Here is a 17,746-nt window from a genome sequence, read left to right on the forward strand (position 1 = left end):
TCCTGCTTTCTCGCCATAACCCTTGATCCCCCGAGTAGTAAGGACTTCATCTAACTCCCTTTTGAATATATTTAGTGAATTGGCCTCAACTACTTTCTGTGGTAGAGAATTCCACAGGTTCACCACTCTCTGGGTGAAGAAGTTTCTCCTCATCTCGGTCCTAAATGGCTTACCCCTTATCCTCAGACTGTGACCCCTGGTTCTGGACTTCCCCAACATTGGGAACATTCTTTCTGCATCTAACCTGTCTAAACCCGTCAGAATTTTAAACGTTTCTATGAGGTCCCCTCTCATTCTTCTGAACTCCAGTGAATACAAGCCCAATTGATCCAATCTTTCTTGATAGGTCAGTCCCGCCATCCCGGGAATCAGTCTGGTGAACCTTCGCTGCACTCCCTCAATAGCAAGAATGTCCTTCCTCAAGTTAGGAGACCAAAACTGTACACAATACTCCAGGTGTGGCCTCACCAAGGCCCTGTACAACTGTAGCAACACCTCCCTGCCCCTGTATTCAAATCCCCTCGCTATGAAGGCCAACATGCCATTTGCTTTCTTAACCGCCTGCTGTACCTGCATGCCAACCTTCAATGACTGATGTACCATGACACCCAGGTCTCGTTGCACCTTCCCTTTTCCTAATCTGTCACCATTCAGATAATAGTCTGTCTCTCTGTTTTTACCACCAAAGTGGATAACCTCACATTTATCCACATTATACTTCATCTGCCATGCATTTGCCCACTCACCTAACCTATCCAAGTCACTCTGCAGCCTAATAGCATCCTCCTCGCAGCTCACACTGCCACCCAACTTAGTATCATCCGCAAATTTGGAGATACTGCATTTAATCCCCTCGTCTAAATCATTAATGTACAATGTAAACAGCTGGGGCCCCAGCACAGAACCTTGCGGCACGCCACTAGTCACTGCCTGCCATTCTGAAAAGTACCCGTTTACTCCTACTCTTTGCTTCCTGTCTGACAACCAGTTCTCAATCCACGTCAGCACACTACCCCCAATCCCATGTGCTTTAACTTTGCACATTAATCTCTTGTGTGGGACCTTGTCGAAAGCCTTCTGAAAGTCCAAATATACCACATCAACTGGTTCTCCTTTGTCCACTTTACTGGAGGCAGATATAGGGATTCAGAAGGTAGCACTGGAGGAGCCTCGGCCCTTTCACTTGTCCCAACAGGTATGACGTTCTTGCAACCTGTGTGGACGAGAGCAGGGACTGCAGGGAGAATGAGCAAAGTGACCAAAGCACCGTGGTACAGGGGGCCATTCAAGTTGGGGAAGTAAAAAGTAATGTGGTTGTGGTAGGGGACAGCATCATTAAGGGGATAGATACAGTTCTCTGCAGCCGAGAGCATGAGTCCCAAAGGCTGTGTTGTCTGCCCGGTGCCAGGGTTAAAGACATCTCCTCAGGGCTGGAGAGGAACTTGGAGTGGGTGGAGAAAGATCTGGTGGCCGTGGTCCTGTAGGTACCAACGACATGGGTAAGACAAAGAAAGAAGGAGTTTAAGCAGCGAGGAGCTAAATTAAAAAGCAGAACCATAAAGGTAATAATCTCTGGATTACTACCTGAGCCACGAGCAAATTGGCATAATGTCAATAAGATCAGAGTTAAACACGTAGCTCAAAGATTGGTGTGGGAGAAATGGGTTTTAATTCATGGGGCACTGGCACCAGTACTGGGATAAGAGGGAGCTGTTCCGTCGGGACGGGCTTCATTTAAACAGGGCTGGGACTAATGTCCTGGTGAATCGAATAACTAGGGCTGTAGACTGGGCTTTAAACCAAATAGTAAGGGGGTGGAGAAGCTTCAACTTTTTAGAAAGGTTGAAGAGAAAGGACATGGCAATAGTGCAGAGTAGCGATAGGGGTAATGATAACCAAAGTCTGACAGGAACGGACAGTGTGTACAAACATAAGAATGTACAAGCAAATAGGGTCAGAGTTGGGAAAAATGGTAAAAAGACAAAATTAAAGGCTCTTTATCTGAATGCACGCAGCATTCGTAACAAGATAGATGAACTAGTGGTACAAATAGAAATAAATGGGTATGATCTGATAACCATTCCAGAGACGTGGTTGCAAGGTGACCATGGCTGGGAACTGAATATTCAAGGGTACTTGACATTTCGGAAGAATAGGCATAAAGGAAAAGGAAGTGGGGTAGCTCTGTTAATAAAAGATGAGATCAGTAGAGTAGTGAGAAATGATCTTGACTTGGAAGGTCAAGATGTAGAATCAATTTGGGTGGAGATAAGAAATAGCAAAGAAGAGGAGTCACTGGTGGCAGTAGTCTATAGGCCCCCTAACAGTAGCTACACTGCAGGACAGAGTATAAATCAAGAAATAATGGGGGCTTGTAAGAGAATGCGATAATCGTGGGCGACTAATCTTCATTTAGATTGGACAAATTAAATTGGCAAAGGTAGCCTTGAGGACGAGTTCACAGAGTGTATTCAGGATGGTTTCTTAGAACAATATATTGTGGAACCAACCATTGAGCAGGCTATTTTTGATCTGGTAATGTGTAATGAGATAGGATTAATTAATGATCTCATAGTAAAGGATCCTCTCGGGAAGAGTGGTCATAGCATGCTAGAATTTCACATTCAGTTTGAGCAATTGCAAAGATATGAAGACAGAGTTGGCTAAAGTGGACTGGGAAAATAGATTGAAAGGTAAGATGGTAGATGAGCAGTGGCAGACATTTAAGGAGATATTTCATAATTCTCAACAAAGATATAATCCATTGAGAAAGACTCTACGAGAACGAGGAACTATCCGTAGCTAATTAAGGAAGTTAAGGATAGCATCAAATTGAGGGAAAAGGCATACAATGTTGCGAAGATTAGTGGTAGGCCAGATGATTGGGAAAATTTTAGAAATCAGCAAAGGATAACTAAAAAAAATAACAAAGGGGGAGAAAATAGATTGAGATTAAACTAACAAGAAATGTAAAAACAGACAATAAGAGCTTCTACAAGTATATACAAAGGAAGAGAGTAGCTAAAGTAAATGTTGGTCCCTTAGAGGATGAGACTGGGGAATTAACCATGGGAAACAGGGAAATGGCAGAGACATTAAAGAAATATTTAGTATGTCTTTACGGTAGAAGACACTAAAAGCATCCCAATAATAGTAGAAAATCAGGGGACAAAAGGGAGGGAGGAAATTTAAACAATCATTATCATTAGGCAAACTAAAGGCTGACAAGACCCCTGGATCTGATGGCTTGCATCCTTGAGTCTTAGAAGAAGTGGCTGCAGAGATAGTTGGATGCATTGGTTGTAATCTACCAAAGTTCCCTGGATTCTGGAAGGGTCCCAGCGTATTGGAAAACCGCAAATGTAATGTCCCTATTCAGCAAAGGAGGGAGACAAAAAGCAGTAAACTGACAGGACAGTTAGCCTAACGTCTGTCATTGGGAAAATAGAAACATAGAGGTTTACAGCGCAGAAGGAGGCCATTTCGGCCCATTGTGTCCGCGCCGGCCGACACAGAGCCGCACAGCCCTTGGCCAGCATCCCTAAAGGTTACATATAAACCTATGAACAATGTCGGAAAGGCAAAGAGCACCCAGCCCAACCAATCCGCCTCACCACAGCTGCGACACTCCTTATACTAAAAACATCTACACTCCATCCCAACCGGAGCCTTGTGATCTCCTGGGGGAGATAAAAACCCAGGCCAATTTAGAGAGAAAAAAAACCTGGGAAAATTCCTCTCCGACCCCATCCAGGCGATCGAAACTAGTCTCGGAGATCACCCTGGCCGTATTCTATTCCCTGCAGTACTTACCATTATATCTGCTTCGTCCAACAAAAGGTCATCCAATCTAATCCCAATTACCAGCTCTAGGTCTGTAACCCCACCTTAAGTGCCCATCCAACCATCTCTTAAAAGAGGTGAGGGTTTCTGCATCCACCACTCTTTCAGGCAGCGAGTTCCAGATCCCCACAACTCTCTGCATAAAGAATGCCCCCCCTCAAATCCCCTCTAACCCTTCCACCAACCATCTTAAAAATATGCCCCCTCGTAATAGCCCCTCCACCAATGGAACTAGACCCTTACTATCCAGGCCCTGCAATATTTTGTACACATCGCTGAGGTCTCCTCTCAACCTCCTCTGTTCCAATGAGAACAAACCCAGCCTATCCAATCTGTCCTCATAGCTAAGATTCTCCATTCCAGGCAGCTTCCTCATAAATCTCTGCACCCTCTCTAGTGCAATCACGTCTTTCCTATAATACGGCGACCAGAACTGCAAGCAGTACTCCAGCTGTGGCCTAACCAAAATATTATACAATTTAAGCATAACCTCCCTGCTCTTATATTCTATGCCTCGGCCAATAAAGGCAAGCATTCTGTATGCCTTCTTAACCACCTTATTCACCTGACCTACTTTCAGGGATCTGTGGACAAGCACTCCAAGGTCCTTTTGTTCATCTACACTATTAAGTGGTCTATCACTTAATGTGTATACCCTTTCCTTATTAACCCTCCCAAAGTGCATAACTTCACACGTCTCTGAATTAAATTCCATTTGCCACTGTTCTTAGATTGATATCCTCCTGCAGCTCATGACTTTCCTCTTCATTATCAACCACACAGCCAATTTTAGTGTTGTCTGCAAACTTCTTAATCATACTCCCTATATTCAAATCTAAATCGTTGATATAAAGCACAAAAAGCAAGGGTCCCAGTACTGAGCCCTGTGAAACCCCACTGGAAACATCCTTCCAGTCACAAAAACATCCATCAATCATTACCCTTTGCTTCGTACCTTCAAGCCAATTTTGGCTCCAACTTGCCACTTTGCCCTGGATCCCATGGGCTTTAACCTTCATGAGCAGTCTACCATGCGGGACCTTATCAGAAGCCTTGCTAAATTCCATATACATTACATCGTATGCACTACCCTCATCAACCCTCTTGATACCTCCTCAAAAAATTCAATCAGGTTAGTCAAACACGATCTTTCCTTAACACATCCGTGCTGACTGTCCCTAATTAATCCTTGCCTATCCAAATGCAGATTTATCCTGTCTTTCAGGATTTTTTCCAATAATTTTCCCACCAGTGAGGTTAGACTAACAGGCCTGTAATTACTCGGCCTATCCCTTTTTCCCTTCTTAAACAAGGGTACTACATTAGCAGTCCTCCAATCCTGTGGTACCGTGCCCATATCCAAAGAGGACAGAAAAATGATGGTCAAGGCCTCTGCTATTTCCTCATTTACTTCGTTCAACAGCCTGGGATGCATTTCATCAGGGCCTGGGGACTTATCTACTTTCAAAGCTGTTAAACCCCTTAATACTTACTCTCTCACTATATTTATTTCATTCAGAACATCACACTCCTCCTCGATAGCAGTATCTGCATTACCCCTATCCTTTGTGAAAACAGATGCAAAGTATTCGTTCAGAACTCTACTAACATCTTCCGCCTCCACACAAAGATTACCCTCATGGTCTCTAATAGGCCCTACCCTTTCTTTAATTACCCTCTTACTCTTAATATATTTATAGAACATCTTAGGGTTTTCCTTAATTTTACTGGCCAAGAATTTATCGTGCTCTCTCTTAACATTCCTGATATCCTTTTTAATTTTGCCTCTTAACTTTCTATATTCCTCAAGATTCTAAAATATTTCACCATTGGTATATGACATAAGCGTCCCTTTTCTTCTTAATCCTCCCCTGTAAGTCCCTAGATACCCAGGGGGCTCTAGAATTATTTTTCCCAACCTTTTTCTTTAAGGGCACATGTTTGGTCTGAACCTTCCGGATCTCCTCCTTGAATGCCTCCCACTGTTCCGACACTGGAATCCATCATTAAGGAAGTAGTAGCAGGATATTTAGAAAATCGTAATACAATCAAACAGGGTCAACATGATTTTATGAAAGGTTTGACAAATTTATTAGAGTTCTTTAAGGATGTAACGAGCAGTGTGGATGAAGGGGCACCAGTAGATGTAGTGTAATTGGATTTCCAAAAGGCATTCAATAAGGTTCCACATAAAAGGTTACTGCACAAGGTAAGAGCTCACAGTGTTGGGGGTAATATATTAGCGTGGATAGAAGATTGGCAAACTAACAGAAAACAGAGTCAGGATAAATGGATCATTTTTAGGTTGACAAACTGTAACTAGTGGGGTGCCACAGGGATCAGTGCTGGGGCCTCAACTATTTACAATCTGTATTAATGACTTGGATGAAGGGACTTGAGTGTATTGTAGCCAACTTTGCTGATGATACAAAGATAGATAGGAAAGTAAGTTATGAGGAGGACACAAAGAGTCTGAAAGGGATATAGACAGTTTAAGTGTGTGGGCAAAAATTTGGCAGATGGAGTATAATGTGGGAAAATGTGAGATTATCCACTTTGGGAGGAAGAATATAAAAGCAAAATATTTTTTGAAGAGGTAACAGAGCGTAGACAAGGGTAATGCAGTAGATTTTCAAAAGGCCTTTGATTAAGGTCCCACACAATAGACCAATGAATAATGTCAGAGCACGCGGAGTCAGGGGACAAGTAGCAGAATGGATAACTAGCTGGCTTCAAGACAGAAAGCAGAGAGTAGGGTAAAGGGTAGCTATTCAGAGTGGTGTTCCACAAGATCAGTGCTGGGACCACTTCCAGTTCACTTTGGCTAAATCCCATCTCCGCTTAGCAAACTTGGCTTTTCCCCAATTGAGAACTTTTATTCCTGGTTCATCTTTGTCCTCTTCATTTACACCATCTGAAAGGGTAGACATGGTATCAGTTTAACCTTTCATCTGAAAGACAGCACCTCCGGCAGTGCAGCCGTCACTCAGTACTGCACTGAACTGCAGCCTAGATTTTGTGGTTGTCTCTGGAGTGGACTTGGCCACATGATCTACTGACTCTGATCCAAAGCTAAATATTTTTTACTTCAGACTTTTAGGACATAGATTAATCAAGTTGGAAAGTCTCCTCCCATAACATAGCTTCACTTTAAAATAAAAATGAATTGAACTAATCAACCTCCTGTGACATTGCAAGCAAATGTGGTCTTCAGGTGACACGGGATAAGAGGCTGCTTATTTGAACCAGGGTCTGCAGATGTAATTCAGTTCCCATTTCAAAGCTATACCCTCTGACCTCAGTTTTATATTTCCATTATACATTCCCGTGTCCACATTTATAATGGAAATTGCCTTTGTAAACATGTCGTGCTGCAATGACACCCTTCCACCATTGATGGTTTTGCAGTACCTCCACTGGGGAGGAGAGGATGTCACAGCGTGATGGGTTTGCACAGGCAGTTTCCACTATAAATGTGAGCATAAGAATTTAGAATGGCAAGTGTGCACCAATGTAAGATTTTTACTTCGTTAAATAGATAATTGCCTGTCTTCCCTATTTCAGCTGTTGGTTACTGTGGACCAGAAATATTTGTCTGAAGCACGAAATGGAATCCTTTTTATCCTGTGTACCATCATGTCGTCTGTGAGCCTGCTGTGGGGCATCCTGCAGGTTGCGGACTCAACCGAGAGAACCGCAGCTGCCTCTGCTGTGACTGTCAACCTGGGTTCCACAAAGGTGGGTGAAGTGTTGAGAGTCTCCAACGTATAGCCGTCATGACAAATTAAAATGCAGCCAAAACAGAAGCAAGCCATCTTGTGTCTGCACCAAGTGTTGACATAGTTAAATGATCCTAACATAGGTCTGTGGTTTAGCTTTATATTTTACAAAATGTATAGATCCTGTTCACTCCCACACGCAACCATATATTGTGTGTGTTTCTCTCTTCCCTTTAGTAAACTCACCACATGAGTTCCCCTTAGCTTCCTCTGTTCCAAAGAAAACAGACCCAGCATCTCCAGTCTGTCCTCATAGCCAAATTTTTTCCAGTCCAGCCAACATTCTTATAAATCTGCTCTGTACCCTTTCCAGTGCAATCACGTCCTTCCTGAAATGTGGTGACCAGAACTACACGCAGTACTCCAGCTGCAGCCTAACCAGTTTTTTATACAGTTCAAGCATAACCTCCTTGCTCTTATATTCCATGCCTCGACTTATAAAAGCAAGTATTCCATTTGCCTTCTTAACCACCTTATCCACCTGGCCTGCTACCTTCAGGGATCTGTGGACAAGGTCCCTTTATTCCTCCACACTTTTCAGTGTCGTACCATTTAAATGTGTATTCACTTGCCTTGTTACACCTCTCCAAATGCATTACCTCACTTATCCGGATTGAATTCCATTTGCCATTGTTCTGCTCACCTGACCAGTTCATTTCTTCTTCATTATCAACCACACAGCCTATTTTAGTGTCATCTGCAAACTTCTTAATCATACCCCCCAACATTTAAGTCCAAGTCATTGATATATACCACAAAAAGCAAGGGACCCAGCACTGAACCTAGAAAATAACATAGAAAATAGGAGCAGTAGTAGGCCATTCGGATCTTCAAGTCTACACCACCATTTAATATGATCATGACTGATCCTCTTATCTCAACACCATATTCCCACTTTTTCCCCATACCCCTTGATGCCTTTTGTGTCTAGAAATCTATCTTATCTCCCTCTTAAATATATTCAGTGACTTGGCCTCCACAGCCTTCTGTGGTAGAGAATTCCACAGGTTCACCACCCTCTGAGTGAAAAAATTTCTCCTCATCTCGGTCCTAAATTTCCTATCCCGTATCCTGAAACTGTGACCCCTTGTTCTAGACTTCCCAGCCAGGGGGAAACATCCTCCCAGCATCCAGTCTATCCAACCCTGTCAGAATTTTACACGTTTCAATGAGATCCCCTCTCATTCTTCTAAACTCTTGTGAATACAGGCCTAGTCGACCCAATCTCTCCTCATACGACAGTCCTGCCATCCCAGGAATCAGTCTGGTGAACCTTCGCTGCACTCCCTCTATGGCAAGTATATCCTTTCTTAGGTAAGGAGACCAAAACTGCACACAATACTCCAGGTGCGGTCTCACCAAGGCCCTATATAATGGTAGTAACACATCCTTGCTCCTGTACTCAAATCCTTTTGCAATGAAGGCCAACATACCATTTGCCTTCCTAACTGCTTGCTGCACCTGCATGTTTGCTTTCAATGACTGGTGTACAAGGACACCCAGGTTTCTCTGTACATCGACACTTCCCAAGCCTTCACCATTTAAATAATACTTTGTTCTTATGTTTTTCCTACCAAAGTGGATAACTTTACATGTATCCACGTTATACTGCATCTATCATGTGTTTGCCCACTCACTCAACCTATCTAAATCGCCTTGCAGCGTCTTTGCATCCTCCTCACAACTCACAATTCCACCTAGTTTTGTGTCATTAGCAAACTTGGAAATATTACATTTGGTTCCCTCATCCAAATCATTTCTATATATATTGTGACTAGCTGGGGCCCAAGCACTGATCCCTGTGGTACCCCACTAGTCACTGCCCGCCACCCCGAAAAAGACCTGTTTATTCCTACTCTCTTGTTTCCTGTCAGTTAACCAATTTTCAATTCATGCCAATACATTATCCCCAATCCTATGTGCTTTAATTTTGCACACTAATCTCTTATGTGGAACTTTATCAAAGGCCTTCTGAAAATCCAAATACACTACATCCACTAGTTCTCCCTTATCTATTTTAACTATTCGGCAAAGCAGGATCTTTCAGTTGTTTCAGGTGTAGTATTGTGATTTGTTTCACTGTATTGACTAGTATTAGTGACGTCCGTGTTCCTTTTCCCCCCTGCCTAGAGCCTCCGACAACAGATTTTAGAACTCTTGGGCCCTATCTCCATGAACCACGGTGTACACTTCATGGCTGCTATTGCTTTTGTCTGGAATGAGAGGAGAGAGAACACGAGCACCACCAGAAACAAAGTAAGACTCTGTTGCTTTGTAGAGTAGCCTGTGCAGCAGAATGAGACTTTTCTCGTCCGTGCTGTTGAAACCACATTTTGCCATTTTCCAACCAAGACGGGCTTCAAGCTTCTCTCAAAGGCAGTCTCTGTTTGTGGCTGCTTGGTTTTCGCAGTGGAGTTTGTACATGGCTATTCAGTCGGATCCTAATGTGTCATGTCTTTATAAGGAGGTCCTGAAGTAACCCAAGTACAGGTGGATAGAAACATAGAAAATAGGTGCAGGAGTTGGCCATTCGGCCCTTCGAGCCTGCACCACTATTCAATATGATCACGGCTGATCATTCAACTTCAGTACCCCATTCCTGCTTTCTCTCCATACCCCTTGATCCCTTTAGCCGTAAGGGCAACATCTAACTCCCTATTGAATATATCTAACAAACTGGCATCAACAACTCTCTGCGGTAGAGAATTCCACAGGTTAACAACTCTCTGAGTGAAGAAGTTTCTCCTCATCTCGGTCTTAAATGGTTTACCCCTTATCCTTAGATGGTGGTGAAACGTCTGTAAAATCCTGTTTTTACAAGATTTTCCCTGTAAAATATACTTTTTAAAGTCTGTTTAATGTGAGTGGTCGCTTTATTGCTGGTCAGCCAATCAGTAACCACACACTCTGCCTGTGACTGGTTCCTGCATTGTCACTGGCTAATCCATTTGGCATCTTCTGTTGTTGCAAACAAAACTTAAACCTAAAGCGCTGATCAGTGCAGAATAGAAATGCTCGTGTAAATTTTAAAATGGTAGTGATTTTTTTGAACTGATGAAAAATACACAAGATATCTGTAAACAAACGTTCTCAACTGGTCAACATGAGACCTTACCAGATGTCTACCTGAAAAATCAACTAAGTCACATGATAGCTTCAAAATTAGCACCACTTGTGAGCCAATCTAAACAGATCAATATTTTATAAATATTAGCCAAATACAGCAGGAAAGTGTTTCAATTATTAGAAGACGCCTGCCTTCTCTTTGTAGTTTAACTGGTTCTAGAGAATGAAGAGCCTTTTTGTGTAAGTGCTACGATGCACACCAGCCTCTTTGTACAGTTCACAATGTGGCACAGCGTTGATGGGCATTTGCCATGTTGATACGAAGGTATTTCCTCATTGTTTGGCCCAGTCTATAATGTTGCTTTGGTCATTGTTTTTTTTTCTGATTTCATTTCAGTTATAATGTATCAGGCACGATGGGCCGAATAGCCTCCTTCCGTGTTGTATCATTCTATGAATCTATGTCTTGAGTCCATGAGCTCTGAGCAAATCTTAGTGCATCTCGGGTTCCTTAGCATGTGACATTCAGCAAACACCATTCCTTTGGTTGTCGTGCCATCAATATCGGGACTGGTTTTCTGTGTGTCACTGATTTATGTGAGTATTTGAAGATTAAATAAATTGTAACTTTAATATTTGAAGGTTATTCCTGTGCCCTGCTCTGAACAGTTGTTGTTGGTGGAACTAGTGCGCTCCATCAGTGTAATGAGGGCTGAGACTGTTATGCAGACAGTGAAGGAAGTATTAAAACAGCCTCCAGCTTCAACCAAGGACAAGGTATGTTGCATGTTAACTCCAAAAGTGTGGTACAGTTTAATTGTTCTGTTACTTTACAGTGTTGCTGATCACGTTCAGTTTGAATCACTGCTTTTACCATGTTTTAATTTCAGTGAGAAATTGGTCATAGCCACATTATCAGTACTATAAATGCAAGAAATACTATCTATATTATATATCTCTGGTGTCAGCTGTGGCTCAGTGGGTAGCACTCTCACCTCCGAGTCAGAACGTTTGTGGGTTCAAGTCCCACTCCAGGGACTTGAGCACATAAATCCAGGCTGACACTCCAGCGCAGTGCTGAAGGGAGTGCTGCATTGTCGGAGCTGCCGTCTTTCAGATGAGACGTTAAACCGAAGCCCCATCTGCCCCCTCAGGTGGACGTAAAAGATCTCTCGGCACTATTTTGAATAAGAGTAGGGGAATGATCCCCGGTGTCCTGGCCAATATTTATCCCTCAATCAACATTGCTAAAAAAAAAACAGATTATCTGATCATCATCACATTACTTTTTGCGGGAGCTTGCTGTGCGCAAATTGACTGCCGCGTTTTCTGCATTACAACAGTGACTACACTTCAAAAGGAGTTCATTGGCTGCAAAGCGCTTTGGGACATCCTGAAAGGTGCTATATTATTGCAAGTCAGTCTTGTTTCTGACTCAATGTGCACTCTGAAGGCAGGTAGATTGTGTTAGCTCCTGATGACAAACTGCCATTCTATCCTATCTCTTCATCGCTAACCAGTAGCAACCATACAACTTCTGAATAATATGTCCACAGTGTGCAATCTTTGTCAGCGTAAGCCAAATCATTTATTTCTCCTTTTGTGCTCATCAAGGAACCTCTTGCCCATGTTCATTTCCGTTCGAGAATTCTAATGATCTTGAAGTCTTTTACACCAATTCCGGCTCGTTACAGGATGTCCCATTAATCGTTCATGCTTCGCCTTGTCAGATGTTTTCTCATAAACTGTGAGGCATCGTCCTGTCTCTCTCTTTGTTTCTGTGGTTTGCTCGCAAGTTATTCTCGAACCAAATATCCTTCACCTGAATCTCTCATCCCTATCTCTCCCTCTACCTTTAAAAACCTCCTCAAGCCATCGGCCAGCCCTTCTAATCTCTCATTTTGGTTTGGTGTCCATTTTCCTTCCACCTGTTTATGAAGCGCCTTGGGGCATTTCTTATATGCTGCACAAATGGAAGTTGTTCCATTCCCCATTCCAAAACCAAACTGTTCTCTTGTTTAAAACAGAAAACGCTGGAAATAATCAGCAGGGCAGGCTGCATAAATGAAGAGAGAAACCGAGGTAATGTTTCACACCGATGACCTTTCATCAGAACTGGAAGAAGTTGGAGATTTAACAATTTGTAAGCAAGTACAGGGGGAGGGGAGGAAAGAACGAAAGAGGAGGCCTGCGATTGGGTGGAAGACAGGAGAGACTAACTGACAAAAGGAATGATAGTGGAAGGCAAAAGGTACTGGGACCAGTATAGAGACAAAAGGTGAGTCTCGCGGCACTGTAAATGGTCACAGCAGAAGCATTGCCAGCACCTACTGTCCGGAACAATGGGAGCGCGGGTTATCATTTGATACTGAAATCAGTGTTGAGTCTGGAAGGTTGTAAAGTGCCGAACCGAAACATCCCTCGAGCTTCTGTGGAGCCTCGTCGGGAGAGCAAATCGTTGTTTCACCTGGATGGAATGTTTTCTGCCCTGGACGGCGCGAAGGGAGGGGTTGAAAAGGCAGGTGTTGCCCCTCTAGCCTCCGGATGATCCCCCGTCACCTCCAGTGCAATGTCTTCACCAAACACATCCTCCCCTCCTCTTTCAGCATTCCGAAGGGGAACCGTTCCCTCTATCCACTCCACCAGCACCCCCTCCCCTTCCCACTACACCTTCCTGTACAAGCGCAGGAGATGCAACAATTGCCCTTTTACCTCCTCCCTTCCCACTGTCCAGGGCCCCAAACACTCCTTCCAGGTGAAACAGAGATTTACTTGTACTTCTTTCAATTTAGTATACTGTATTCGCTGCTCACAATGCGGTCTCCTCTACATTGGGGAGACCCAAGCGTAGATTGGGTGACCACTTTGCTGAACACCTGTTCAGTCCGTAAGTGTGACCCCGAGCTTCCGGTCGCCTGTCACTTTAATTCTCCGCTCCACTCCCACTCTGACCTCTCCGTCCTCGGCCTCCTACACTGAAGCTCAACGCAAGCTCGAGGAACAGCAAGTAGGCACTTTACAACCTTCCGGACTTGACGATAATTTCGATAACTTCAGATCGTAGCTACTGCTTCCATTGTTTCGGACAGTGGTTCTGCTGTGGCCAGTTACAGCTCCTCCAGACCCTTTACTTGTCCCATCACCGCCCCCTTTTGCCTTGTACCCTCATCCATCCCTTTTGTTCGTTCCTCCCCCTTCCTTTCCCTGCCTCTGAACTTGCTTAAAACAGTTAAATCTCCAACTTCTTCCAGTTCTGATGAAACGTCACTGACCTGAAACATTAACTCTGTTTCTTTGCCTGGCCTGCTGAGTATTTCCAGCATTTTCTGTTTTAATTTCAGATTTACAGCATTCGCAGCATTTTGCTTCTGTTCTGTTTCATTTCTAACCTGAATGTTAGCCATTATTTCACAGCATGGCTTTTAATACTGGTGCTCTGCATTTTGTGGGCTTTGAATTTTTTTTTGGGGGGTCGTGGGGATGAAGGAGCATTATCAACACAGATCATCGATGGGTTAGATTCAAGACTCCAATAATTTTCTGCACACCACTGTCTCCCTATTCTGCAATTTCTCTTAGGCTGTCCTTTCCACAAATGCTTGATTGTACTCAGCCTCATCTGCATTGTGCATTGTTTCTGGCTCACCTGATCGGCCTGGTTCATCTTTAGAAATTGTATCTATTCTGCCTCCTACCTCTCAGGCATTTATCTCACACATCCACCTGTTGTATTTTCCACCGGCACTGACCACACTTGATCAGCTCCGCTGGGCGGGCCACATTGTTCACATGCCTGACACAAGACTCGCAAAGCAAGCGCTCTACTCGGAACTCCTTCACGGCAAACTAGCCAAAGGTGGGCAGAGGAAACGTTACAGGTACACCTTCAAAGCCTCCCTGATAAAGTGCAACATCCCCACCAACACCTGGGAATCCCTGGCCAAAGACCGCCCTAAGTGGAGGAAGTGCATCTGGGAGGGCGTTGAGCACCTTGAGTCTCGTCGCCGAGAGCATGCAGAAATCAAGCGCAGGCAGCGGAAGGAGCGTGCGGCAAACCGGTCCCACCCACCCCTTCTCTCAACGACTATCTGTCCCACCTGTGACAGGGACTGTGGTTCTCATATTGGACTGTTCAGCCACCTAAGGACTCATTTTTAGAGTGGAAGCAAGTCTTCCTCGATTCCGAGGGACTGCCTATGATGATGATGGTTTTTTTCTTTATGGAGTTTTTTTTACTCCTGTGCTGTCTCTATTTCTTACACACAGTTATGTTCATCCTGTTTAATAATTTATTGTATTTTAATTTACTGTATTCATCATCATGGGCAGTCCCCAGCATTGAAGCACTGTATTAAACCACATGGGAATGTCATATTTCTAGATCTTCCTCATTGTGTTCTCCAGCACTGTGTGTGCTGATGGTGAGAGAAGTTCTTGCATGATATTATAGTAATGCTTTGCCATCATTAGACAACTAGAAGTATTTTGTCCTCGGAAAATTGATTACTTTGATTTTATTTGTGGCGGCACTAATGGTATAAGTAATGTTTACTGTAGCAAGCCAGGTGACTGAGTTATGTTATGTAGCTATAGTATTCCAGACTTTTCAGATGTAAGTCAAGGTCTGTATGACTGTTATGAATGAACTATTTTCATAACTACATGTGCAATGTCCCGAATCGGGAACTCTGAAAACCGGAATTGTCCAAAAACCGGACATTTTGCGCATAGCTGATGGAGTTATCTGGAATCCGGAATTATTGTTCGAAAACCAGACATTTTTTAGGCAAAACCCAAAATCCGGCACGGATTCAGTCGTGGATTCCGGATTTCAGACAAGAAAATAAAGTCTGAAATACGGAATCCTCGACCGAATCCGTGCGGGATTTCGAGTTTTGCCGGATTTTGGACCTCGCCGCTCAAAACCCGCCCCAGACTTGGTCGAGGATTCCAGATTTCAGATTATTCATGCTTCTTGTCTGAAATCCAGAAAAAAAGGAACGGACTCAGTCCTGAGAATTCCGGATTTCGGACGTCGCACCTGTACATTATTTTTAATTATGCCAATTGTTCGCATCAGTATTGTATTCTGGTTTTAGCAGTCCACAATTCAGCACTGAGATTTAATCAGCGAGCACTCTGCTCGACACAGCACAACACCAGTGTGTGAGGTTCACAGCGAGATGTGAGGTGCAAAATAAGCACTTTGCACCGCATCCTGTTCGCATTCAGACTCCCTCCTCTGGTTCACTAGCAGCTTTCCACGACACACTTCGTAGTGTAGTGTATGGAACTAACTTTATTGATACACAGTGCAGGTGATCAGCCGATCTGTACACACACACTGCCTTTTCGGCTTCAAGTTCTATCTTTCAAGCCCTCCGAAATAATACTGAAAAACATGTGCTTTATACACCATATTTTGGCAACATTAAAGGTAAATGTCCTGGATAAGACTGCATGACGTATTTATTCCCAAATCCTTTGAAGACAGACTATTCTTGTAAACACTTGTAGTCGTTTTATCCACAGCTACTTCCCTTAAACAAGACTTCCTGATATAACAGTTACTAACAGGTTTTATCAACTTTTATCTTGCCATACTGTAGGTAATGGATACTGCTTACCCACATTGAATACCCTGCCTCTGTTTTATTATCCTAAAGTTGCACTTTAAACACTCGTAGCTGACATCACCACAAACAATTATTTACTTACACAAGCACTTCACATATCAGAAGCCGACACTCCCAAGGTCATCCTGTTTATATTGGAAAGTTTATTGCTACATGACACGAAGACGTTCGACTGTTAACTCTTAACACCCCAAAATGTCCAACATGCATCTCTCCAGGATATCCACCCCATCCCCAACCAATGTGAAAACTAATGTCCCCTGATGGCTCGGTGAGTTTATCTAAGGTAGCTAAGCTATACAAGCAAAGGTTCAAACCCGCGTTAGTGCTGGGTTAATAAAAACTGAAAATACTCGGCAGGTCAGGCAATATCTGTGGAGAGAAACAGAGTTAACGTTTCGGGTCTGTGATCCTTCATTTGTGTTGGGATATCTGGCTTTGTCATCAGTAGCATTAATGTCCCCAGGAGGATGGGGAAAAAGTCCCAAGCTCTCCCGATCCTGATTGTGGTCCAGAAATTCCTGCTGAAATTGCATGTGTTTGGACACTGAGTGAAGATGGGATTGGGCTTTGAAACAATAGGTGATATTCAGTTACTGCCGTGTATCGCTGACAGTCACAGTGCCTAGTACACGTCTTCAGGGGGGAGGAAGAAAAATTGGTGCAGGGGTAATGAGATCAGGTTTTAAATTGCTCAGTAAATCTTTGGATTGGTTGCTTTTAAACGTTGCCTTGTTTTGAACTTGCTGCAGTGGGGTAGCCCTGTGTATAGTTGAGCACCAGAGGGCGCTGCAGACATGGCAAAGACATGTGGCTATCAAAACATGGTGTTGGCTTAAAGGTGATGCAAGAAAATTCTATTTATAATTAGACCATCTGTCTTATAACTGTTTTATGTTCCAGAAACAGCTCTCACTGGAAGTTTGTATGCTGCAGTTTTTCTATGCATATGTACAAAGGTATGTACTTTAGTGTTTCTGTATATAGCTTGCTAACCAGGCCATTCGCCTTCACAATTTATGACCGTACAGATTGATTTACCTGATACAGGACTTCAATTTAATCCAATCTGATTAAATCCACGTGAAGATAAAGTGGTTTAAGAGGCTTTTAGTGCATCAGCAATTTGTGTTCGACTTTCATCAGCAAAATAAAGGCGATGTATCTGGACTTTGCTGTGCATAAAAGAACGACTTAACAAAATTGGCTCTGGCTATGATGAAGACAAATGAACCACCAGAGAAATGTTTCATATTTTTGGCTTTTTTAACAGCAGAGTTCCTTCGATGCGTGTGGCTGTGCTTCTGCCACGAATTGTTTGGATCTGACGGGTTCTGTTGCCGTCATTACTCTAGCTGTACCTCAGTAGCAGCTACAGTCAGAGCCCAAAGTCTTGTTTTTAAAACTAGTGGTTCATACAAC

At 43.3% G+C, this 17,746-nt stretch overlaps 1 protein-coding gene across 1 annotated transcript in view; it reads left to right on the forward strand.

Annotated features, from left to right (window-relative positions):
- dop1a (DOP1 leucine zipper like protein A) overlaps positions 1-17,522 on the forward strand; it is a 160,979-nt gene extending 143,457 nt beyond the window's left edge. The window contains exons 22-26 of the mRNA XM_070891017.1: positions 7,408-7,581; positions 9,753-9,878; positions 11,331-11,465; positions 17,228-17,283; positions 17,471-17,522. Coding sequence (XP_070747118.1) covers positions 7,408-7,581; positions 9,753-9,878; positions 11,331-11,465; positions 17,228-17,283; positions 17,471-17,522 — 543 coding nt within the window. The remainder of the gene's footprint in view (positions 1-7,407; positions 7,582-9,752; positions 9,879-11,330; positions 11,466-17,227; positions 17,284-17,470) is intronic.
- Positions 17,523-17,746: the final 224 nt, after the last annotated feature.

This window comes from Pristiophorus japonicus, chromosome 9 (genome assembly GCF_044704955.1).
Source record: "Pristiophorus japonicus isolate sPriJap1 chromosome 9, sPriJap1.hap1, whole genome shotgun sequence".
NCBI lineage: Eukaryota > Metazoa > Chordata > Chondrichthyes > Pristiophoridae > Pristiophorus > Pristiophorus japonicus.